General features: G+C 38.6%; 1 protein-coding gene across 1 annotated transcript in view; it reads left to right on the plus strand.

The window, feature by feature from the left end:
- LOC124556669 (spectrin beta chain, non-erythrocytic 1) overlaps positions 1–25,938 on the plus strand; it is a 309,565-nt gene that overhangs the window by 140,199 nt on the left and 143,428 nt on the right. The window contains exons 17-30 of the mRNA XM_047130637.1: positions 2,346–2,568; positions 3,975–4,075; positions 4,215–4,364; positions 5,946–6,136; positions 6,249–6,440; positions 7,998–8,079; positions 8,177–8,254; positions 8,337–8,464; positions 8,961–9,198; positions 9,735–9,874; positions 10,015–10,285; positions 12,954–13,217; positions 13,304–13,434; positions 16,865–17,150. Coding sequence (XP_046986593.1) covers positions 2,346–2,568; positions 3,975–4,075; positions 4,215–4,364; positions 5,946–6,136; positions 6,249–6,440; positions 7,998–8,079; positions 8,177–8,254; positions 8,337–8,464; positions 8,961–9,198; positions 9,735–9,874; positions 10,015–10,285; positions 12,954–13,217; positions 13,304–13,434; positions 16,865–17,150 — 2,475 coding nt within the window. The remainder of the gene's footprint in view (positions 1–2,345; positions 2,569–3,974; positions 4,076–4,214; positions 4,365–5,945; positions 6,137–6,248; positions 6,441–7,997; positions 8,080–8,176; positions 8,255–8,336; positions 8,465–8,960; positions 9,199–9,734; positions 9,875–10,014; positions 10,286–12,953; positions 13,218–13,303; positions 13,435–16,864; positions 17,151–25,938) is intronic.

Consider the following 25,938-nt stretch of genomic DNA (forward strand, 5'->3'; position numbering starts at 1 on the left):
ATCACCAATAAAAAGAAGAAATTAACACAACTAATTGAAATATCCATACCCAATACAACAAATATACAGAAGAAAAGAGGAGAAAAAATTGAAAAATACATCCAACTGGCTGAGGAAGTCGAGGACATGTGGCATCAGGATAAAGTTGACATTTTACCAATTATACTATCAACTACAGGAGTCATACCACACAATATCCACCAGTACATCAATGCAATACAACTACATCCAAACTTATATATACAACTATAGAAATCTGTAATTATTGACACTTGTTCAATTACCCGAAAGTTCCTAAATGCAATGTAACATATACCGTACAGTTAAAAGGAAGTCACGCTTGATCAAGGTCTGCATCACCTGCCATTTTTAACCAGACATAACGTCTGAGACAAGAAATAAATAAATAGGAAATAATAATAAAAGGAAATACAATGTAACATATACCGTACAGTTAGAAGGAAGTCAGGCTTGATCAAGGTCTACGTCACTTTCCATTTTTAACCAGACATAACGTCTGAGAAAGGAAAGAAATAATAATAATATACATCTAAAAGAAACAATATTTTATGCAGTTCAAGTGACAGATGTTGTAAACCACTTTTATCCAAATCCACTGGGAGAGAATCGTGGATCAACAGACTAGTAACCACACTTTGTACCTGGCTAGTCATCGACATTATAGATGAAAGGGCAAGGCAAAAAATCATACATCTTTTCTAAAAAAAAGATTGGTGGTAACAAGGAAAGGAAATAATCATGGGACCTCTGTAGATTCCCTGAGGTAATTACTGTTAATGAGTATAAATTAAAGCTCACAAAGGTGAGACCCAGTGGTATTCCATACTGTGGTGCCCTCTCATTTTCCATTACGATGCACCAACATACTTGATGGGTTGTAGGGGCCAGGTTGGAATGGCCACATAGACAAAAAGAGTTGCTTACAGATTACCATGTTTCCTTGGATGTTCCATTTTAAACAGAACCTTGGGTAAAAATGTCAAGGAACCTGCAAACGATTATCTCCAGTACCTGAAGTATGAGTGTTATCACCATTGTGTAAAATTGCTCATCATGGATCAGTGTAAAATTAAATTAATAATGCTTCACTTTCAGCTGCTGCAGATTTAGGAAAAATAAAAGGTACTGCCATTACACAACTTGCATTACGATACATATTGTATTTTGATGGGAGTTTTTGTGATTTGAGTAGATAAATACTGTGCACTGTGCTAGAAGTAGTTGAAGCTAGTGCTGAATTTAAGGATCTGTTTAGTAAATACATAATTATACAAAAACATATGAAGTGAGTAGTAACACCAAAACAGTATTTAGAAACAAAGTTAAAGAGGAAAAATGTAAGATTCTTTTGTTTTAGAGAATGTGTACCATACTTTGTTTTTGATAAAATCTTCTCGGGTTGACAGCCGAGTCAATGTCTTGTTCTCAAGCAACATTTCAGCAAGTATCTTACTTGCCATCTTCAGGCAAAGTGTCGGGTTCACGTCTCATCTGGATCTTTATAGCTGGTGTGCCACGGGATTCTCTGCATCCTCAGTGCTGGTCAGGCCAATCAGGCACAAGCGGAATCGGTGCGGCAGCGTGTGGGGGAGGGGGGGGGGGGGGGGGGGGAGGGGGATGGGGAGCTGTGGGTGCCGGGTCCTGGCGTCTCATCTCAGTGCGGCCTGTTTATTCCATCTGCCACCACCAACCTGTCTCCATCAGTTCGCTCTCGTCTCATTCTTTATAATGTTGTGTTCCACGAAGAATAAGACGAGAGCACTCTGATGGAGGCAGGTCGGTGGTGGCAGATGGAATAAATAGGCCACACCGAGACAAGACGCCAAGACCTGGCACGTGCAGCTGCCCCCCCCCCCCCCCCCCCCTCCCTCACGCAAATTCTGCTCACGCCTGATTGGCCCGACCGGCACTGAGGATGCAGAGAAGCCCGTGTTCCATTGGCTATAAAGATCTGGATGAGACATGAACCCGACACTTCACCTGAAGATGGAAAGTAAGAAACTTGCTGAAGCGTTGCTGGATAACAACATATTGACTCGGCTGTCAACCTGAGAAGATTTTATCATCGAGATTTGCTGAGAAAGCCTGCATTCTCATATACTTCGTTTTAGTGTCGTTCTGTAGAACTTGTAATTATTACAGTGGCATTGCCTTCTGTAAGAGCATTTACTTACCTAGCAAACATTTAGTTTGTTGTATTACTCAAGGGGAAATCTGGTTGATTATTGTGATTCTGTAGTTGTTTCTTCTAAATTTCTCTCCATACCACATTACTTTGGAAAGGAAATTAATTTTCTTTTCATGACACGTGTTTTCCATTTTAGGTTCTTCTTTTGTTAAATAAGACCAATTCAGATTGGTGGAATGTCCGAAGGGAAGATGGCACAGATGGTTTTGTACCTGCCAATTATGTTCGTGAAATTGAGCCAAAAGTGGTCAAAGTGCAAGTACGCAGGCCTGAAAAAGTACGTGAAATGCGCCGTGTCAAGAAAACTCGAATGGTCAAACAAGTTGTGCCTGTGCGGAAAACGCAACAGAAGTCTCCATGTAAGCAATTTTTTTGTCTATAGGGACAGCTTAGAGTACACAAAACATATGAACTGCCATTTCCATGGAAGTTCCATTACTCTCACGTTACAATAAATACTCATATTCCTTTAATGGTAAAATTATATAGAAATGTGCATTCTTTATTTGAAAGTTTTATTATTCTAGCAGCTGTGCATGTAAAGAGAGAAACTGTCTGAAGATCCTTCACAACTTGTTGGCGAGAGAATATTGTGATGAGAACTGCATGCAATTTACATTTGAAGTTGGTCACCTTACAAGACGCCATTGCTCACACAGGCACATAAAGACAACAGTAAAGTCCATTGGGCTGACTGCTTTTCTGATTGTGGTATCCATCAACTACAAGCCTTCCCAATATGTATACTGTCATGTCGAAAACTTCAAGATTTCCACTGACGCAATTCCAAGAGTACTCATGGTGTACTGATAAGAAAATCACTGAATTGGTGCAGTGGTTAAGATATTGGGTTCACATTCAAGAGGATGGTAGTTAAAATCCCCATTTGACCATCCATATGTAGGTTTTCCACGGCTTCCATAAATTGCTTAAGGTAAATGGTGGGGTGATTCATCTGGAAAGGACAAGGCTGGTTTCTTTCTCAGTCCTTCCCCAATATCAAGTTTGGTTCAGGCTCTAATGACATCATTGTTGATGGGTCATTAAAGGATTATTTTCCTTTTGCTAGACAGAAAAGTCGATGTTCTCTTCAGTTATTCTTTAGACAAGAGACTATTTTCTCCCAGTAGCAGTTGTTTCTGTGCGTGCAGACTGACCTTATCCTTAAAGGTAATTCATTTGTGTCTGAATTCACTGACAAAATAGGACCATAAAGATGAAAGAAGAGCCCATACCACGTTCAGTCACTCTAGGCACTAATTGACATTCAAATCCACTTTGAAGTCATGGAATTGTGCATAAAATTTCAAGTTTCATTTCCGTGGCTGACAGTAATTGAATACCATATGGAATACAACAGTGGAGATCTTTTTTTATTGCTTCTAACAGTTGTGTGTTGTTGACTATTGCAGCTGAGGCTTAGATAGCATGTGGCTTATTGTATGAATTTATTAGTAGTAGAAGAAAGGCCAAGAACCCAGAAATTGACATTCTCAACATTGCCTCTATGAACCTTGCACATATCCAGTGATTCTTTTACACACTCATAATGCGAGTAGGATACAGCTCATGATATATATGTAATCAGTTTCTTATATTACCTGTGCCTTTGCCTGTTATTGACTGATTTAAGAGGAAGGATGGTTCTCTATTTCTTACTGTGGTTGAAGGAAGCAAACTGACAAACAGAACAAATGTGCTAGTAGCAGTGACTGGTAATATTAAATTTTGTTTACCTTATTAAATTCAGATGTTTCATTTCCAGCAAAACCCCTGAAGCGTAAGTTGACAGATGGAAATGATAATGTGGAGAAGAGACAAAAAAAGATCAATGCTACTTACAACCAGCTGTTAGATTTAGCTCAGGTAAAGAGGAAGTTAATTAATGTTTGTGTGTTGTTACTTGACTTTAGTTGCATATAAAGTAGATATCTGTTGCAAAAATACTGTTTTCTTTGTTTTCTTAAAACACCTGTTGTTACTCTTATTATTTTTAATGTTACAGAAAAGGCATGCCCTCCTTGAGGATGCCATCAGACTGTTTGGATTCTATCGTGAGTGTGATGACTTTGAAAAATGGATCAAAGACAAGGAACGCATGTTGAGAGCTGATGACTCAAATGAAAATGTTGAGTCAGCTAAACGTAAATATGAGGTAAATTTTGTGTTTTTGCTGTAGCTTTTCTCCATATTTGAAAAAAAATTATTAAAATAAATAGATTATGTGCATACTCTTTTAAAATATACAGAGCACACATTATCATTGTCGGCCAACATAAAGGTTTAATTAATTTGATTTTCATAATTTTTTAACAATTTAACCTAACTGTGCATTGATTTAATCCAGTATTAATGCATTCAGCAGGTAAAAAACCTGAACTTAGTGTAAGTAATGGGAGTTTTAATTGTTAAGTAACAACATCCTTTTTTCTTTTCCCCACCTTCTTTCCACTTCATACTGGGTATGTAGAAAATCCTTTGAGTCCTGTATCCAATATGCCCACTCTAACAACCGGGAAAATACGTGTCAAGTCATTCCCCTAAACAAGTACCATAATGGGGTAGCGCCCCTGGCTATTGAATATACGAAAGAAATGTCACATCTTTGTTGAGAACCATTCATTCATTCTAACATGTTCATGCATCTTTACATGGTGTATTGTGAGGTACTTTGTTAATTATTGTAGCATCAGAACTAAATAACACATGCAATTTTTTTTTTCCTTATATAATTCACAAAATCACCTTTCTTAGTTTACTTGAATGTATGCTCCTGTTGTGGCATGCACAACTCTAGCCTGATTCCAGCTACATGCACAAGCAGTAAAACATGCTTATATCAACTGTGAAGGTTGTATGATTGATCTAGCAATTCAAGTAATCATGGCTTAGGGAAAACTTGATGTAGTCAAACCACCATAGAGAAAATGAAAGTACATAATATCTGGTGAGTTACGTTTTCATGTTAATGCTGAAAAATATACCCAGCAAAGTGATTTTGTTGTGGCTTGTCAGTCCAATTTTCTGAAAATGCCTGGGAGACCGTCTTGCACAATCCTGGCCCAATCTTGTGGTGCACCATCTTGGTGGGAGCTAACTGTTGGTTGATTGTTGTAAAGCACATTGTGTAATTACTGTGAATCACAGAGCTACACAATTTGAAGATAACTGATAGAATAAAGTTGTTCAAAGAAAAAAGCATAGTCTAATAAACCAGTCATTCATCTGATGACACCAAGCATTGTCTTTCGGCATATCACATACCACATCCCTTACAGTTCAGTGATTGCATGTGTCGCAAAAGCATGAATTATGTTACATTATTGTAACATGTATGGCATGTTAAAGGTGGATTAGTGAGAAAATGCAACATTGCTAAGGAAATCCCTGTTTTCATTTAAATGTTAAAGAATGTCCACAGTAAAGTGATTTTATTGTTTCTTGGCAGTAGTTTTCTACAGTTGTGATAGTTACGGAGGCAAATGAAAAAATTCCGTACATGCTTCCTGGGATAGAGGATAAGTGAAACAGTCAGCTGGTGAACAATGCACAATAAAGTTTTTGAACTTACAAATATTTTTTGTGGGAGATGATCAGAAAAAGGGAGAGAACGAAAGAACTCCTACATTATCAAAGAAAAATCTGTGAATTATTGTGGTTTCATATCCCTGAAATCACTGCTTGGATAAGTGTTTGTGGAAATACTATAATATCTACTTTGTATGTCATGTTTCAGAAATTCCTAACTGATCTCTCTGCCAGTAGCAAGCGAGTGGAGGCTCTTGATGCTGCAGTAGATGAATTTGTACGTCAAGGTCACAGTCAACTGGACAAAGTTAGAGCACGTCAGAGGCACATTCATCAACTGTGGGATAATCTAAATCGGCTGAAGGCCCAAAAAGAGCGCAGTTTGGAAGGTGCCTCCAGGTAGTTTGTGCAAGATTTTCCTTTTTGTAATCACTGTAAAAAATAATAGTTATTTAAATGGATGAGTCTGCTTATAGATGATGTGATTGTGATCTTGAAAGTATTATTTCAGCGTGGAACTTTTCAATCGAACATGTGAAGAAGCTCGTGACTGGATGTTGGAGAAAATGATGCAGTTGGATACGGCAGAGCTGGGGCCTGATCTAAAAACTGTGCAGGCATTACAGAGGCGACACCAACAGCTTGAACGAGAACTTGCCCCTGTTGAGGAGAAAGTGAAACGTGTAAATCTGCTAGCGGCATCGTAAGTACTAGATCCACTTCTTTTAAAGCCTGTTGACCATACTACCTTATCTCTTTCTCTTACCTTCAAGTGATTATTACTTGTTAACATAGTTGAATTTAGCTATAAAATGAGAAGTAAATGCGCATCAAAATGTATGTTGAAGGAAGAAGGCTATTAACTAATTGTATTCCATCTATAAAGAATAATGTTTGTATGAAGGAAGGGTAACTGTTAACCTTCTGATAACTGCTTGTGATTAATGTGTAATGAAACTCTGCTGCCCTTGTGTTTACTCTTGAGAAGATAGTTTGTTATATCTGTCACAAGATTGTTTTATAAGTTTTTAAAGTTAAGGTTTATTAATAGCAGAGTCATATAGCTATCTGTTTTCCTCATTGTTAAGAGCCCCATAAAGTCAGTTAAACTATATTAATATAACCCTCAGCCCCCTTCCCAATCACTTTCCTCCAGTGCCAAACTGACAGTCCTATATACCTCAGGATGTGTTCTGTCAACAAATCCCTTCTTTTTGTCAAGTTGTCATAAATTTATTTTCTCTGCAGTTCACTCCAGTACCTCTTCATTAATTATCTGATCTACCTAGCTGAACTTCTGTGGCACAGATGTATCCAATTCATTTCACTCCTTCCATTTCCATTCATAGGTGGCACATTGGAAGAAAGGTTATTGATGCTACTCTTTATATGCCTAAATATCAGTCATTTTACTTTTGTGGTCATTATGTGGGGATATAAGTTGATGAAAGTAATGTTCCTTGACACACATCAGTTCACAGGATCTTGGAATTTTGACACTAAGGCTTGGTGCAATGTACAGCATCTTTCTGAAGCATCTCCAATTGGAAATTGTTGAGCATTTCCGTGGTGATGCAAAAAGCTCTTCTGTGAACCTTCTCTTACTTGCTAGTTGGTCTGCAACCCTTACAGATACTCATATGTTGGTTGAATGAGAGTTTTGTAAATTTATGGGTGAGTACACTCTCTTAGCACTTCTCCAGTAAATCTGTCTGACATCTGTTTTTCGCTGACTATCATGGCACAGCCCCCCCCCCCCCCCCCCCCCCTGCCACCACTGAACTATCTGTGCTCTTTCTGCAAGATACTCATGTTATTAATTTCCAGTTTTCCATACCTCAATTTGGAGCTTATAACCATTGCCCTCCAACTACTGGGGCAACTTCCTATTCCCATCTTTGAATACTGCTACCCATTTAGACCAATGCAGGCATAGAAAACCCTGCCAGTCTCTTATAGCACTGTGGCCTTGCTTTTCTGACTGACTGCACCACCACGCTAGAGAATCTTTTGCAACCTTTCATAGAAATCAGAACTAAATCGAACATGTAACTTCATTTCAACCTATTCTCAGATAGATTCAACATCTGGCAGATGTTGTCCAATCTAAATGCTTCAGTTTTGGTCCCACACAAAAATATTACCATCCAACTTGGTGACCAGAAGAACCTGGCATCTCCCATTTCATGTGTTTGTTCAGCTGTTACTTTCTGGTTCCCAATTGTGTTACAATGTAATGATTGTGACATTTGAATTTCAGGGTTCAGGCATCATATCCTAATGAAAGGTCAAATGTGAATGAACGTCAAAGAGAGATTCAGGATTTATGGCAGAAAGTGAAGGTACATAAACAAATTTGTGTCATTCCTGTATGTATGGAAATTATGATTTGCATTAAATTTTGATGTTATGTGCAGTAATATTGCTTTATTTCCTTAGGCAAAAGCAGCAGAACGCCGCTCCAGGCTTGAGGATGCTGTAGGTTTACAAATCTTTATGAACAGTTCAAAAAATTTGGTATGTATACTTACAATTAAAGCAACTTTTAGTTACTTTTTTTATGAGTTTGTGGATATAATATTTAGTATTGATTTTACAGCTGGGGTGGGTTGCTTCAGTCAAACAAGCTCTAAATGCATTTGAGAGTGCACGTGATGTTGCAACTGCTCAAAACTTAATAAAGAACCATCAGGAACTGGGAGATGACATTAGAGCACATGAAGATGAGTAAGTTTATACATTTGGAAGCCACTGTTTTTAACTGTACCTGAGTGAGTGATTGAAGGTTGCATTTTTTTTAAAATTTTGTAGCTGATGTTTTTAGTCCAATATATATTTTGAAAAAATCAGTAAATTTCACTAAATCATTTTAAGTCTGTATGTGTGTCCTATTCCACTACACTATATTGTTTCTGAATGTGTATTCTCTTTAATTAAAAGCTTATCTTTGCATAATATGTTAGCTCTCACCTGAACCATTAATTTTTGGGAAGTTATCTATCTATTTACCTCTTTTTCTTTGTAGACATTAATATTTTCTGATTCACTGCACTTCAGAAATTTGTAGAGGTTGTAATTGAGTTGTATAATATATTAAAGTCTAAGTAATAAGGCATAATATTGTTTTAAAGAAAATAGTAATTACTATGTAGTATTGATGACAGAGATAGGGATAGCAATGATATTAGGAGCAAATTTGTGACATGATTTATCCTTGGCACAGGTTTCACGAATTGGCTTTGCTGGGTCAGCAGCTGTTGCAACGGAACCCTAATCAGCCAGATGTGGAAGAGCTGTTGGCTCGTCTGGAACAGGAACATGAAGCAGTTATTCGTGGATGGGATGAAAAGGGAGACTGGCTCAGGCAGTGTCTTGATCTGCAGTTACTGAATCGGGAAGCAGACCAAATTGATGCTACTACTTCCAGTCATGAAGTATTCCTGGCAAACACTGAACTTGGAGTGAGTTTTGTATATAGATGTAGATAAGAATTTTTGTCCATAATAATTTTGATACATTTCTGCTTTACACTGTAAATACATGCCTCTTTCTTGACTGGTCCATTGTCCATGTTTTGCCTATCAGCATTGATTGTGTAAGCCACTTCAGGGAACTTTTGGGCTAATTTTCTTGCAATAATTATGGGTTATTCCTTTATGGATAAATCTCAAAAAGTTTCAGCTCTAATGACCTGTCATCTAATTTAATGTTAGATTATCTGTCAGCCATCTGTACCATTGATAAACTAGTTAGCATATGGATGCCTGTTATTCATACGTAAGTATACAGTTTTAGATGCACCTGCTAGAGAGGGAGCAGTCATTTTAACTGATATAAATTTTAAGGAATAGTGTGTTTCAAAATTTTGTCTTTCTGCAAAGAAAACATTCCCTTTCTGTAATGCGCTGGTTAGATTTTTTGAAGTGAGTATTATATTTTTAAGTAACATTTTATTGCATTAAATATCATTTTATTATTGATATCACTTTTCATGCAGGGTTCACTGGATGATGTTGAAGCCCTAATCAAAAGACATGATGACTTTGAAAATACTTTGTTTGCACAAGATGAACGTCTCAAAGCATTTAGTGAAATGGCAGATAAGCTAATTCATGCTGGCCACTATGACAGCAAGCAGTAAGGATCATGATAATTCATTTTAGTTGTTAAGCACACTGAAGTCAATAGAATTTTGAGTTTTAGAATTAGTGATATTATGATCTCATATAATTATGAGTTTGTGTTTCTTATAAAGCATGGTGCATGTCCTCTCTCAGTATAGATGAGCGTCGGAACCAAGTAATTGCTCGACGACAGGCTGTAAAAGAGGCAGCTCAAGTACGAAGAGCAGCCCTCGTAGCATCTCGTGATTTTCAAGATTTTTCTGCTGATGTTCATGACCTACAAGGATGGCTCAGTGACAAGATGCGAACAGCTTCAGATGAATCATATCGTGATCTTTCAAATCTTGAAAGAAAACTGCAGAAACATGAAGCATTTGAAAGAGAATTAAGGGCAAATGAAGGCCAATTACGTGCAGTCAACAAGGTAGGCAACCTTTTGACATGTTTAATATTTTTTAGCAATATTTAGCCATAAGGGCAAGTATTTATGACAGTATAAATAAAATAAATTTTTTTATCTTTTAAATGATTTTTTTTTATGTATATGATTTGTAAGATTTTAATTTTTTATCCCAGCGTTCCTTGTTCTGACATTCAATTTGTCATGGGTAACTACTGACACTCATATGTATTATGCTATTTTGCTGTTTCATTAAAAAAAATTATGCTGAGGAAGGTTATGAGTAATGTGGAAGTGCTACTGTGCTGCAAAAAGAGTAGTGTTGAGAAAACATTTTTTAGAATAGTGGCTCTTACAAGCAGGTTTCTGTCAAGTTATGTCTGCTGTGGTGTAGTAAAGTACAGTTAGTTGTGAGTTGCAGTTGCCTGGTTCACATAGTCAATCTTCCTTGCATACATGTATTGTAGTGTTGTGGTTGATACCATTGTCAATTGACTAAATATAATTTTTATTTTGTGGAACAAGTTAAATGATTGTGACACTTGAGTGCATCTGAAATTAATATGGTAAAGCAATCTTACCAAGTACACATTGGGCATTTCAAGAAGAAATTGGGGGCACTGATGAAATTAAGTGATCAGTAAAATGAATTGAAAGCAGTTGTACTGCAAAGATAAGTATGATACAGTTTTAAAGAATAGTTTGTGTGATGTAGCCAATGGCCTTGTCGCAGTGGCATCACCAGTTCTGTCAGATCACTGAAGTTAAACATTGTAAGGCTTGGCTAGCACTTCGATGTGTGACTGTTCAGGTCTGCCAAGTGCTGTTAGCAAGCGGGGTGCACTCAGCCCCTGTGAGACCAATTGAGAAGCTACTTGACTAAGAAGTGGGGGCTCCGGTCATGAAAGCTGACAGTGGCCATCAGAGTGCTGTGCTGACCCCGTGTCCCTCCATATCCACATACTGTAATGCCTATCGGCTGAGAATGACACAACGGTCAGTTGGAACCTGTGGGCCTTCTGAGGCCTGTTCGGATGGAGTCATGTGATGTACTTGCTGGGAACACTTTCACTTTAGTGTTGATGTATACCACAAACAAGTAAAAGAAAGGGGAAAACATTATACTTCACCCAAGTTTTATAACACTATGCCAACTTGTTTGAATTCTAACAGCACTTTGTTAGGGAAGCAGTGTTGTTTGTTTCAAATACAGATTCCATTGACATTTTGCAACCTGGTTATTGAAATTTAGAATCTGACCAACATTATTTGGTACATACTTCTGTTGTTCAATAATCCCAAGATAGACATCTCATTTTGAGTTTTGTCATTAATAGTGTTGCAACTTCAGTGAACTAGTGTATGTGATGTCCAGGGCACCAATACCTCTACCACTTATCTGGAAGAAACTGTTTATGGAATAATACTGTCAATAATATTTTGAACAGGTAAGTTAGGGAAACTAGGTAACATATAATCATCATCATGTTGCAACAGACTAGATAAATAACACCAGGAAGAGGAAATAATTATGTAGAAGACTTGATGCTTATGGCACACAATCACACAACAAAAATCAAATACAGTAAAATTAAATTGAAAAATTACACTTAAGTTATCCTAACATGTCAGAGAAAACCTTTTTGCTAAACATTGTAGGTTTTTCTGTCTGTAAATAATAATTATAATTATCTGAAACATACGAATGATAGTTTAATTTTTCATTTTTAAGTTAAGCTTCATAATTTATCCAAAAATTAGAATATTTGCTTGCTTAGTGATAATTTATATTCTGGTGTCAGATTCATATTCAATTTCCTTGAAAATATATTAACTGGATTTCATTTTTGAGTCAGTATAAAAAATTTCAGTACTCATCATGCACATTGTCCGGTTCATCCTTGACACTGTCATGATCCGTATCTACTGCAACAATATGCAATATGTCTCATATTGAGTATTTCTGTAGTACACACTGACAAACATGTACTTTGTATTGAGTTTGTGATTATAAACAGGTTTACCACATGTCATTCATGTAATAAACATTCTCATGGCATTTGAATGGTTTGTTATATATTTCTGATGAAACTGACATAGCCTTGAGGCACTTAGCACCCACAAGTGCTCGCCCCCCCCCCCCCCCCCCCTCACACTCCACATTCTTCATGCAATCCTATATTATCTTTGCCAACACTTGCTTAGCAGGTAGTTGCAATAAATAATCAAACGTCCATAAAGCAATCACTCAACTTAGCAATAGTTGGTACACTTCAGAATTAATTGAGATGCAGTATATCCAGGGAGTCTTTAATATTTATTCTTTTGTATTCCTTTTCTGGAATTTAGTTTAAACAGGACAGTAAAAATATATGCTCATTGTTTATTTTTGATTTGGCTTGAGTTAACTAATAACTACATCTCTGTTCCCCTCTGAGGCACTACAGGACAAATTTCTGTGCTCATTTCCAGCCACACCCCTCATTCAAGTCATACTATAAATCTACTTTATCACTGTCAAAGTTCTGTTATGATAGAATTTGTTTTTGGTTGTGAGGAATATTCTGGATAAAGTTGTTACTTGGCCACTCTTTGCCACCTGGTGCAGGACTGAATCTCGTTCGTGAAGTTTTAAAAGTTACACACTATTGTTGGAGATTCCTTGTAAATTTATTTTCTATTTTTTTTCCAGAGAGGTATGGGCCTGATCTCAGAAAGAAATTACAGAGCTCCGGAAGTACAGGCAATGCTTGAAGACCTTAATACAACTTGGGAGCGTCTTGTAGATCTTTCTTTGGATAAAGGTCGGCGGTTGCGTCAGGCTGCAGCCCAACACACATATAATCGCACTGTTGATGATGCAAGACTGAAGCTTGACGAGATTGATGCTAGTTTGCAGAGCAAAGAGCTAGGATCAGATCTGCGGCATTGTAAAGAGATGCTTAACAAGCATCAGGTATGTTAAAGTTTTTGAGTTGTTTGCTGAGTTGTGTGATAAAGTATATGATATTTGTGTCTCTAAAGGCATTTTCTTTGTAATAGGCTTTGGAGGCTGACATGAAGCAGTGGAATCAAAGAATTAATGATCTGGTAATGATGGGAGAAGAAATGGCTCATGAAGGACACTTTGATGCTGATAATATTTTGAAGGCCAGCAGGAATTGCCAAGAAAAGTATGTTGTTTGTGACATTTTCTGTTGTGATGTAGGCTTTATATGCCATTCATGGTATTGTGTGTGATGTAGCTCCTGTGTAGCTGTATTATAAATGTGTATGATTTGTTTTTTAATTTTATGTGAAGCTAATTTATTGTAAGAAATAATGAGGCTGGTTATGTCTTTGTATTCTCAGTCATACCTGCACTTTTCAGATTTATTAGGCTACATGCAAATTTTGGTGAATGATGTTTACTGAGTGCCAGAAAGGCATAGAAAGAAATCAGACCATCACAAATGCTTTCATAGATGGTCCACTTGTGGGTACCCATAAACATAGGCAAGAATTTGAACATTCAGTTACCTGTCTTAGCAGGGTCAGTTGACAGGAACAAACTTTTATGCGTTAAACACAAGAAGGTGAGCCTTTCAGGGGTAACAAGTTAAGGCTTTCTGAGTTGGGTTGTAATAAAGATGAACTGTAAAGTGGAGAAACACATTGTATAGTATTATCATAAGTTGAACTTTGTGGGAAAAGGAGGTGGGGATGGGAGGAAGGACTTGCTTCAGTAGTGAGCAGTATTTTACCGACATACATTTTAGAACACTATATAATCGCGTGCATCTTCATGTTTTCACAGTGTAAAGACAGTTCCATAAAACTTCGGGCATGCAGCTGCGTAAATTCAGTTTTTTCTGCTAATATTTCGGCTGAATAGCGCCCAGCAATCTTCAGAGTCAGCTCCAACACTTGCTCCGTTTGGTTAAACCAAACACAAGTATATTTTTGAGTGCAGAATGGGGTTGTTTTATATATTTTATGTCAAGGTCTCCATTTTATGGATAAATCTAACACACAGATACTCTTGTTGGCGCTCTACATCCATTCAATATAGGTGTACCTGTTGTTCTTCTAAGCTGATAAAAGCAATAAATAATGAAAGGAGAAGAAGTTACAAATCACCATGTAGTTGGGGTGTTTAAAAGTTGATAGTCACATAAACCCAGCTGAAAAATGTTAAGCTTTCACACGACATATTTCTTCAGAGCTCAAAAATACAGAACCGCTCCCCCTCCCACACACACATTCGTACAATTTCTCTTATTTTTCTCTATTGGTAAATACTGAAAGACATTGCTTGGAAGCTTAACAACTTTTTCAGGCTTGTGTGTGTGTGTGTGTGTGTGTGTGTGTGTGTGTGTGTGTAGGTGAATTGTTACTGTTACTCATTCCATGATATGTATTCTACATAGGACTTTCCATCATCACTAGAGCAACAGATAAATAACCTGATTGATGAGTACCAGACAGACTTGTGGGAGAGTCAATCATATGAAGAACAGATACTGAATCAGGAGGCAGTATTAAAGACCTGCTGCTGCAAAATATGACTTTCACGTTTTAGGTTTTTGAGAGTGACTTGGGATAAAGAGACTGTGTCTGATTCATTAGAAGATCTGGGAAATAATTTGCTAACTGTTGCAAATTTAACAAAAAAAAAAAATTCTTTATGAAATCTCTATTGCTTTTGAGACTCATGCAGGTGTTCTACAGGAAAGTAGACTTTCATGTCTTCTGTTTAACTTAAAACTAAACGAAGTTATCAGAAAATCAGAAGAGGGCATCAAAGATATAATCAGTCTTGGATTAAAAATTACTGTTAAATGCTTTAATTTTTTCAGGCTGGTGAAGTAGTATGTCTGCATTTATGTAAATTTGGATACCTGTATTATCTCATCTCTAACAACTACAACAGTAAAGGGAACTGAGTAGGAAAATAGTTTTTCCAATACAGACTATATTAAACACTTAGTGCTCTGTTCATTACTAAGACTTAAGAATGAAGTAATTACACTAGAGAAAATGTATAGAAGATAATGTCAAAGGTTTGTCTTTTAAATATTGATGAAGAAGGTGTGTTAGATGGACAATCTACATCAGTAGAACTGGATAGTTTCATTGGAACTAGAGTATAAAATGATTTTACAGGTATCCTCCTTCAAATACCTTGGAGAGTTTATACTGCCATCAGGATTATACTGTGGTGTCAGCTTAGAAAGACTAATGTAACTCCAAAAGACTTTCAAACTAAGGGAAATAACATCAATGAAAAAGCAGTGTGGTGAAATGAAGAATTAGATAATTTCAAGACAATTTTGTTAAAATCTCCATTAGAAATGATGCATGCTGGGAGTCACCAAGTTCCAGAAAATGAAGAACCGAGGCAGAAGGATGATGATGATGATGATGATGATGATGATAACAGTTGGAAGTTGATAGGATATTTACAGAGTTTGCAACAGAAGACTATCCAAATAATTATTTAAGATCATCAGTTACAAATAATCAAACATTAACCGGCTAGAAGATATAAAAGAAGATTTTTCAAGATTTTCTTCTAATGGCATTGTAAGAAATGGTTTAGCCTTTGGAACAGAAGTAACAAAGTACAGATTCACTCAAAAACTTAACCAGAAAAGTTGCAGTAAATGGTCAGAAGAGTAGAAAAGACACGGCATAGTGATTTCATGAAGAGAGTTTGGGAGAATAAGCAGTGTGAAAAATGTCATATTTGTTTCATCGTTGATATTCTTTTAAAGTGTGTCCTCCCCCCCCCCCCTCCACCCCCCCTTTCCTGCAGTGCTGTTCTCCTTGGCTGGGGATGGTTGAGGTAGGTGACCATTTACAGGAGTTGGGGGAAACAGCAGGATATACTTAGTAAAATATTGTGATGTTGAAGTGTCATTCAACACTGATGACACTTGTGTTGTTGGTAGTATTACAGACTTACGTGAGTGGAGTACATAGGATAATATAATACCATCAATTTCAGTATTTTTATAAGGGTAGCAGATTTGACAATTGTGCTTGTACGAGGAACTGAATAATTTCTGTACTGAAAACAAGAAAAACATTACAAAAGCTCTAAGACAAAAAGGAATGAAATGGGCACACCCAGGAGATATGATGATGAATTTTAGCAGATTAAAAATTAAGACAAAACACTTTAATTCTGACTTCTAGAACAAAAGTTTTTCTTCTACAGAAAAACAAAACAAGGAAATTATATGTTTGAGGGGAGGGGGTGGGAAGATTGGCAAAATGATGTAACTCAAATCTTTAGAGAAACTTGTTAAAAGAAGGAAGAGAAATTAACGTGTTGCTCTGTGTTTAATCTTTTTAGTACTTTTGGTGAATTTGACCATCTTGTCTGTCAGTACTCATTTTGATGACTTGAAGAACTGAATAAATAGGTCTATAATAAACATTCTACTCCAGCTTGATGAAAGATGGTGGTGGTTGTCATTACTCTATGCACAGCTTTATTTCTGATTTATTTTTTCATTTCATTTTGTCATTTGACACTTATATACAACTCACATTATGTGAAGACTCTTAAATTTAAGCCTCTCATTACCAGTCTAAGAAATAATTTTGGCTGCATAGGTTTTCTGCACTCCGTGAGCCTGCTAGACTCCGCCGAGAAGCCCTAGAGGAATCTCTACGTTTCCATAAATTTGGTTTTGAGTTGGATGCAGAGATGCAATGGATTAGGGAGCATCTGCCACTGGCAGCTTCTGAAGCTTTAGGACAGAATTTGCACCAAGCTCAGTCCCTGCACAAGAAACACAGAAAACTGGAAGAGGAGATAGCTGGGCACCAGCCAATGATTGATCGTACCATGGCCTCCGGCCAAGCTCTTATTGAACAAAAGCATCCTGAAACTAAGCAGGTAATTATTTTTAAATTGTACAAATTAAGCATCAAAGTGAAATTTCAGTCTGTACTTATGAAATGAGCATTGAGGAGATCATTGTGGGAAATACCACATTGTCATTGTGGCGAGGTCCTAGCGAAAGTGGTTTGCCATCGCATTCTTCTGACATTATATGTGAAGCCAAATTACTGAGCATAATGTCTCCATCTAGTGAATGGATCACCATGAAGAGAACATATAATGACACTCAATGAAAAACTGTGGGGATCCATAGGATATTACCCGGGGCATTGGTGCGAGGTTTGGTGATCAAGAACTGTACTCCCTTGCTGACACATACTGGTGATGAAAATTTCTTCTCATACATGAACGCATGTCACAAGCAATGGAAAAAATCTCTCTCTCTCTCTCTCTCTCTCTCTCTCTCTCTCTCTCTCTCTCTGTCTCTCTCTCTCTCTAAGAAAGTGAAGGTGTGCAGAGAATGTTGTGTTTTACAAAAGGGCTGCAGTCGTCTGTAGTATATCTTCAGCAGTATAACCTAATTATGAAGTTGCTCAGAATAACTAATGAATCTGAATCCAGTAGGCCAAAACTAAGACACACTGTCATTACTTATGAGTCTTGACAACTATGACTCGTATTGTGATGCTTGAGGTATTCAGTAATCAAGCTTCACTAATAAAATGAAATTATACTTCCCCTCCTTCTCTTCTCTAGTACAATTAAATATGTGTGTAAAGCAAAGGAAAAGTTATGCAAGGAATGATGGCTTAAATGCATTGAAGGTAAGAGGGAAGCTGATGATAATATTCTTTTCAAATACATTTGGTGCCCTGATTGCTGCATGCAGTGCATTTAGTTAATCATTGCATGAAGTAGTCTTATTTTTAACACAAAATCAAGCACTGGCCTGTGATAATGTGAAATGCAAAAATTAGAGAGAGAGAGAGAGAGAGAGAGAGGAACTTAACACTGTAGAAAGGTGATGTGTTATTTTGTGAATTACTGACAGCATAGCTACCAATAAAAGAAAGATTACTGGTAAAAACCAAAGGGCACCTTAAAGTGAGGAATATGTGAAAATATTGCTGAAGACATCATTCTATATTTTTTCATTTTCTTTAAATAGATTTGAAATGTTACTCTACTTCACTCACTATGAAAATTTGAATTTCCTGATCGAGAATGCATGGAGGAATTAACTAAAGTTCTTTAATGTAGTTGAAGTAATTGTGATTGGGCTGCTGATATTTGTTTGTGATAGACATTTTGTATCAGGAAATTTATTATCTTTGTGTTCAATATGTCTGTTAAAGCATACCTCGTGTTGATATCGTTGACCTACAATGATTTTTAGAAAAAAATGTTTATTGCAGGTGTATTTTATCTATTTTAGTTCTTGCTATCTAATTATTGCTTTTTCCCTAGATGGCTCTCATATTACTCCTGGGAATAATCATGGCATAAGGTAAAAATGGTGAATTTTCACGTTCACAGAAGCATGATTTTATTTTTGTTAGCAGCATGAATTTTGTGTTTATTTTAAATGTTAATTTTTTAATTCAAAACAAAGCGAGCAGTTATTAGAGGAATAGCTCTTAATAGTAGCTAAATTTTTTGTCCTTAAGCACTACATCTGACGGCTGTCATTGTGGCATTAAGTATCTTTTCTGTATTGTTCCCAAACAGGTGTTTAACATTTGTTGATTTTACCATTTCCGTATTCCTATTGTCACAGAATAGTGTGTATTTCATGGCTTTGGGTTAAATGTGCTTAGTTTCAGGACTTATATATGAAACACTGATCTGGTTTGCAGCTTTTGCCCAGTTACCTGTCTTTCTTTGTATACTAATGACAATGCTTACTCACGACATGTTTCTCTCTCTCTCTCTCTCTCTCTCTCTCTCTCTCTCTCTCTCTCTCTCTGTGTGTGTGTGTGTGTGTGTGTGTGTGTGTGTGTGTGTGTGTGTGTGTGTGTGTGTTTCATCCTTCTTCTTCTTCTTCTCCTCCTCCTCCTCCTCCTCCTCCTCCTCCTCCTTTTTCTTCTTTGACCCTCTTGATCCCACACCTTCATTGTGGTCTACAGTTCACAGACATCTTTGAATTTGGTAAATGCGTTATGAAACACACCCAAAGAGTAGTAGTCTCTGGGTCTCAGGGAAGCCAGGAAATAGGTCAACCTATACTGATCTAATATGTTGGAAAAGTGTTGTTCAAGATATGAGTGTTGATGATTAGCTAATTTAGGGGCACATAAGGGTATACTATCCCAACAACTGTCTTCTGAAAAAAGTAAGGTCAGATAACATGATTTATCATGAGACAATGCCGCACAATAAAGTTTATGGTAACATCCATAACATGCCATGTAGAATGGAGGATTCTTGAGGACAAAAGGCATGTGGGTGCGCGCACGCGCGCGCCCACACACACACACACACACACACACACACACACACACACGGAGCTGATTTGTCAGGAAATACGACCTTCATTGACAAATGTTCATTTCACTCCAAAAGTTGAACAATCTGCTTGATATATGGTGTACATTTCATTCCATCTTCTGGTATAAATGCCTGCAGCAGCTGCTGTAATCATGGGTACAGCTTCAAGTTGTTTTGGAGTGCTATATATGGTCATATAAGGGACACAGTTCATATGCTTCAGTGATGAATGCTAGAATTCTGGTCAAGTACATTTGATATCTTCATCCTTTTCAAGGTACAACTCTAAGAAGCTTCATATCCAAACAACTTGGTATCAATAAAGCTATTGTACTGCTTTTTTATTGATGATTTTGGGAATAGTTCTTTGCCATGTTGTGTAATGAAATTCCTCTGTACTTTGTGTTTAATCTGGTTTCAATAAGCTGCTTCAAACTATGAGCTTTTTAAAAAGTCTCTTGAAGAGATATGAATTTTCTCCTCCTGCTCTTTTCATCTGTTGTACTTTGGACAAAGTAATACGTTGTCTGACTCCTCTTGAAATCTACTCTATCAGAATTTTAACAGTTAATTTCTCCATGATGCACAACACCTTTCTTACAATATCTGACACAGGAGTTCAGTGAAGATCTCCATGATGAAACCCACTTTGAAAATGTGACCCTCTTCTGTAGATACATACCAATCTCTTTCAGTGCTACCTGGTAAGGGTCCCTGACTGATAACAACTGCTCAAGTAAGTGTTTACATAAGCTGCATCTTCTGGGCGAATTATGTTTCCTTAGGATTCTTCCAATGAATCTGTCTGGTATCTGCTTTTCCTACAACTAGTTTTATGTGGTTAGTCCAAGATATTTTGTGATGTTACTGTTTCCAGAAATTTATCACCAATTGTATAATAGAATAATAATAAATGTTTCCACCTGTTTACACACAATATGTTTTCATTTATGTAAAGGCTCAACAACCAGTCCTTGCTCAGTGTTGATCCTCTGCAGATCTTCTTACATTTCAGTCCAATATTGTGGCATTGCAACTTCCTATATACAATAGCGTCTTCCACAAACAGCCTTGAGGAGCTTCTAGCCAGATCATTTATGCGTACAGTCATGTAACACTTCCTTAGGGTATTTCTGAAATTACTTTACCAGACAGTTTTGGCCTGTTAATAACTACTTGTTGAGTTTTGTCTGGTTGGAGGCCCTGAATCCAGTCACAAAGTTGGTCCAGTAATCAGCAGACTTGTATTTGGTTAACTAAGTGGCAGAGTAAAACTGTATAGAATGGTTTTTGGAATGCGAGGAACATGACATCAACCTGGACTTGCTGTCCAACTTCTGGATCTCATGAATGAACATAGTCAGTTGAATTTAACGACAACACTGCAGAATACATGGTTTTCATTATCCACAACAGATCAAGTGAATGTGGACAAGATTCCATAATTGTACAACAGGAAGACTTCAGGGATTTGAGCCTATAATTATGTCTATAAGTCTGATGAGCCTTCTATAAAATGGGAATGCCCTGCAACTTTTGTCAGTTACTTACAACACTTCATTGCTCCAGTAACTTACAATAAACTGCTGCTAGAAAGAAAGGAATGTGTTCTGCTTAATCTCCATGGAATATTACAGGTACCTGTACTTTGAAAATGGATAGGGACTGCAACTGCTGTGTTCGGATGCAGGCTGAGTTGGCATCCCTTCGCGCCCAGCTTCAGGCAGTGTTGGCTTCGGTCACACAGATTGAGGCAGTTGCCAATGGGCATCACTGTGGGGGTCCGGATGGGGGTTTGTCGGGGACGGCCAGCTCGTCCCACACATCCCCCGATCGGACTACGACTGTGGTTGCCCGGGATACTGCCCGCATTGAGGCTGATCCCTCACCAGTGGTAGAGTGGGAGGTCATCTCAAGGTGTGGCAGGGGGCGAAAGACATTCCGGAGGGCTGAACGGAAGGCCTCTCCAGTTTGTCTGACGAACCGGTTTCAGGCTCTGTCTCAGGCTGATACTGATCTTCGGCCTGACATGGCTGCTTGTCCTGTTCCAGAGGTTGCCCCTCAGTCTGCAAGATCCGGGTGGTCGCAGAGGGTGGGCTTACTGGTAGTTGGGAGGTCCAACGTCAGGCGTGTAATGTGGCCCCTTAGGGATATGGCAGCAAGAGAGGGGAAGAAAACCAATGTGCACTCCGTGTGCGTACCGGGGGGAGCCATTCCAGATGTGGAAAGGGTCCTTCCGGATGCCATGAAGGGTACAGGGTGCACCCATCTGCAGGTGGTCGCTCATGTCGGCACCAATGATGTGTGTCGCTATGGATCGGAGGAAATCCTCTCTGGCTTCCGGCTGCTATCTGATTTGGTGAAGACTGCCAGTCTCACTAGCGGGGGAAAGCAGAGCTCACCATCTGCAGCATCGTCGACAGGACTGACTGCAGACCTTTGGTACACAGCCGAGTGGAGGGTCTGAATCAGAGGCTGAGACGGTTCTGCGACCGTGTGGGCTGCAGATTCCTCGACTTGCGCCATAGGGTGGTGGGGTTTCGGGTTCCGCTGGATAGGTCAGGAGTCCACTACACGCAACAAACGGCTACACGGGTAGCAGGGGTTGTGTGGCGTGGGCTGTGCGGTTTTTTAGGTTAGATGGCCTTGGGCAAGTACAGAAAGGGCAACAGCCTCAACGGGTGCAAGCAAAGTCAGGACATGCGGGGACCAAGCAGCAATCGGTATTGTAATTGTAAACTGTCGAAGCTGCGTTGGTAAAGTACCGGAACTTTAAGCACTGATAGAAAGCACCGAAGCCGAAATCGTTATAGGTACAGAAAGCTGGTTGAAGCCAGAGATAAATTCTGCCGAAATTTTTACAAAGGTACAGACGGTGTTTAGAAAGGATAGATTGCATGCAACCGGTGGTGGAGTGTTCGTCGCTGTTAGTAGTAGTTTATCCTGTAGTGAAGTAGAAGTGGATAGTTCCTGTGAATTATTATGGGTGGAGGTTACACTCAACAACCGAGCTAGGTTAGTAATTGGCTCCTTTTACCGACCTCCCGACTCAGCAACATTAGTGGCAGAACAACTGAGAGAAAATTTGGAATACATTTCACACAAATTTTCTCAGCATGTTATAGTCTTAGGTGGAGATTTCAATTTACCAGATATAGACTGGGACACTCAGATGTTTAGGACGGGTGGTAGGGACAGAGCATCGAGTGACATTATACTGAGTGCACTATTCGAAAATTACCTCGAGCAATTAAACAGTGAACCGACTCGTGGAGATAACATCTTGGACCTACTGATAACAAACAGACCCGAACTTTTCGACTCTGTATGTGCATAACAGGGAATCAGTGATCATAAGGCTGTTGCAGCATCCCTGAATATGGAAGTTAATAGGAATATAAAAAAAAGAGGAAGGTTTATCTGTTTAGCAAGAGTGATAGAAGGCAGATTTCAGACTACCTAACAGATCAAAATGAAAATTTCTGTTCCGACACTGACAATGTTGAGTGTTTATGGAAAAAGTTCAAGGCAATCGTAAAATGCGTTTTAGACAGGTACGTGCCGAGTAAAACTGTGAGGGACGGGAAAAACCCACCGTGGTACAACAACAAAGTTAGGAAACTACTGCGAAAGCAAAGAGAGCTTCACACTAAGTTCAAACGCAGCCAAAACCTCTCAGACAAACAGAAGCTAAACGATGTCAGAGTTAGCGTAAGGAGGGCTATGCGTGAAGCGTTCAGTGAATTCGAAAGTAAAATTCTATGTACCGACTTGACAGAAAACCTAGGAAGTTCTGGTCTTACGTTAAATCAGTAAGTGGCTCGAAACAGCATATCCAGACACTCCGGGATGATGATGGCATTGAAACAGAGGATGACATGCGTAAAGCTGAAATACTAAACACCTTTTTCCAAAGCTGTTTCACAGAGGAAGACCGCACTGCAGTTCCTTCTCTAAATCCTCGCACAAACGAAAAAATGGCAGTCATCGAAATAAGTGTCCAAGGAATAGAAAAGCAACTGGAATCACTCAACAGAGGAAAGTCCACTGGACCTGACGGTATACCAATTCGATTCTACACAGAGTACGCGAAAGAACTTGCCCCCCTTCTAACAGCCGTGTACCGCAAGTCTCTAGAGGAACGGAAGGTTCCAAATGATTGGAAAAGAACACAGGTAGTCCCAGTCTTCAAGAAGGGTCGTCGAGCAGATGCGCAAAACTATAGACCTATATCTCTGACGTCGATCTGTTGTAGAATATTAGAACATGTTTTTTGCTCGAGTATCGTGTCGTTTTTGGAAACCCAGAATCTACTATGTAGGAATCAACACGGATTCCGGAAACAGCGATCGTGTGAGACCCAACTCGCTTTATTTGTTCATGAGACCCAGAAAATATTAGATACAGGCTCCCAGGTAGATGCTATTTTTCTTGACTTCCGGAAGGCGTTCGATACAGTTCCGCACTGTCACCTGATAAACAAAGTAAGAGCCTACGGAATATCAGACCAGCTGTGTGGCTGGATTGAAGAGTTTTTAGCAAACAGAACACAGCATGTTGTTATCAATGGAGAGACATCTACAGACGTTAAAGTAACCTGTGGCATGCCACAGGGGAGTGTTATGGGACCATTGCTTTTCACAATATATATAAATGACCTAGTAGATAGTGTCGGAAGTTCCATGTGGCTTTTCACGGATGATGCTGTAGTATACAGAGAAGTTGCAGCATTAGAAAATTGTAGCGAAATGCAGGAAGATCTGCAGCGGATAGGCACTTGGTGCAGGGAGTGGCAACTGACCTTTAACATAGACAAATGTAATGTATTGCGAATACATAGAAAGAAGGATCCTTTATTGTATGATCATATGATAGCGGAACAAACACTGGTAGCAGTTACTTCTGTAAAATATCTGGGAGTATGCGTGCGGAACGATTTGAAGTGGAATGATCATATAAAATTAATTGTTGGTAAAGCGGGTACCAGGTTGAGATTCATTGGGAGAGTCCTTAGAAAATGTAGTCCATTAACAAAGGAGGTGGCTTACAAAACACTCGTTCGACCTATACTTGAGTATTGCTCATCAGTGTGGGATCCGTACCAGATCGGGTTGACGGAGGAGATAGAGAAGATCCAAAGAAGAGCGGCGTGTTTCGTCACAGGGTTATTTGGTAACCGTGATAGCGTTACGAAGATGTTTAACAAACTCAAGTGGCAGACTCTGCAAGAGAGCCGCTCTGCTATCGCGGTGTAGCTTGCTCGCCAGGTTTCGAGAGGGTGCGTTTCTGGATGAGGTATCGAATATATTGCTTCCCCCTACTTGTACCTCCCGAGGAGATCACGAATGTAAAATTAGAGAGATTAGAGCGCGCACGGAGGCTTTCAGACAGTCGTTCTTCCCGCGAACCATACGCGACTGGAACAGGAAAGGGAGGTAATGACAGTGGCACGTAAAGTGCCCTCCTCCACACACCGTTGGGTGGCTTGCGGAGTATAAATGTAGATGTAGATGTAGATGTACCTAATCAGTTCCAGTTGCCTTCTGCTGTCAAATGATTTTGTTGACTTCCTATTTCACAATCACTTCTATCAATATCTGCCATTTTGGCATTCATGAGATGACTGAAAGGAAGGAAGGATATGTATATTATTCCACAGTGAAGCAATTTTGGATGACTGTGTTCAATTTTTGGGCTTTCCCTCTTATTTATTGTTTTGGTTCAGAATGATCTGTGAGTGACTGTGTAAGTGATTTTGAACCAGTTATGGTCTTTGTGCAAAACTAAAACTTCTTAGAATTTTATGTAATAACATAATATATTTTAAAAATCATTCTGCCACTACAGCTTATGAGGCATGTGAGCCTTAGAAATGACAGATGTATATGTTTCACCCACCTCTGATGCTTACCTTTCACATTCAGGATCTGCAGTAACATCACTAGATACTTTGACGTTCTTTCTGGCAATAAATATACCACTGCCATTGGTGCCCATCCTGACCTTGTAAGATAGTTTCCCATCAAAATATAAGATTTTGCTGCTATTCACTTCTGGTTTCATCAAGCTTTGTTTCTTGTCCTATGTGGCCACATTAAATGTTCAGAAGTGTAAGTCATTCTGGGAATTTGTCATGGAAGCTCTTGCAGTAAACTGTTACAATATTATCAAATTTGTCTTTCTGATCTGCAAGGACTATGTTGTTCTAGCAGTTTTCACTGTGCTGAGGCCCCAGTTTGACTGGGCTGAGGGGTTGTGTCATTGGGAGTGGGCAAAGGAAGTTAGAAGGTGTGGAGATGAAGGGAGAGTTGTGGAGTGGCTGATGGCTGGGAAAATTAGAGACAGCAGGTGCATG

This window comes from Schistocerca americana, chromosome X, assembly GCF_021461395.2.
Source record: "Schistocerca americana isolate TAMUIC-IGC-003095 chromosome X, iqSchAmer2.1, whole genome shotgun sequence".
Lineage (NCBI taxonomy): Eukaryota > Metazoa > Arthropoda > Insecta > Orthoptera > Acrididae > Schistocerca > Schistocerca americana.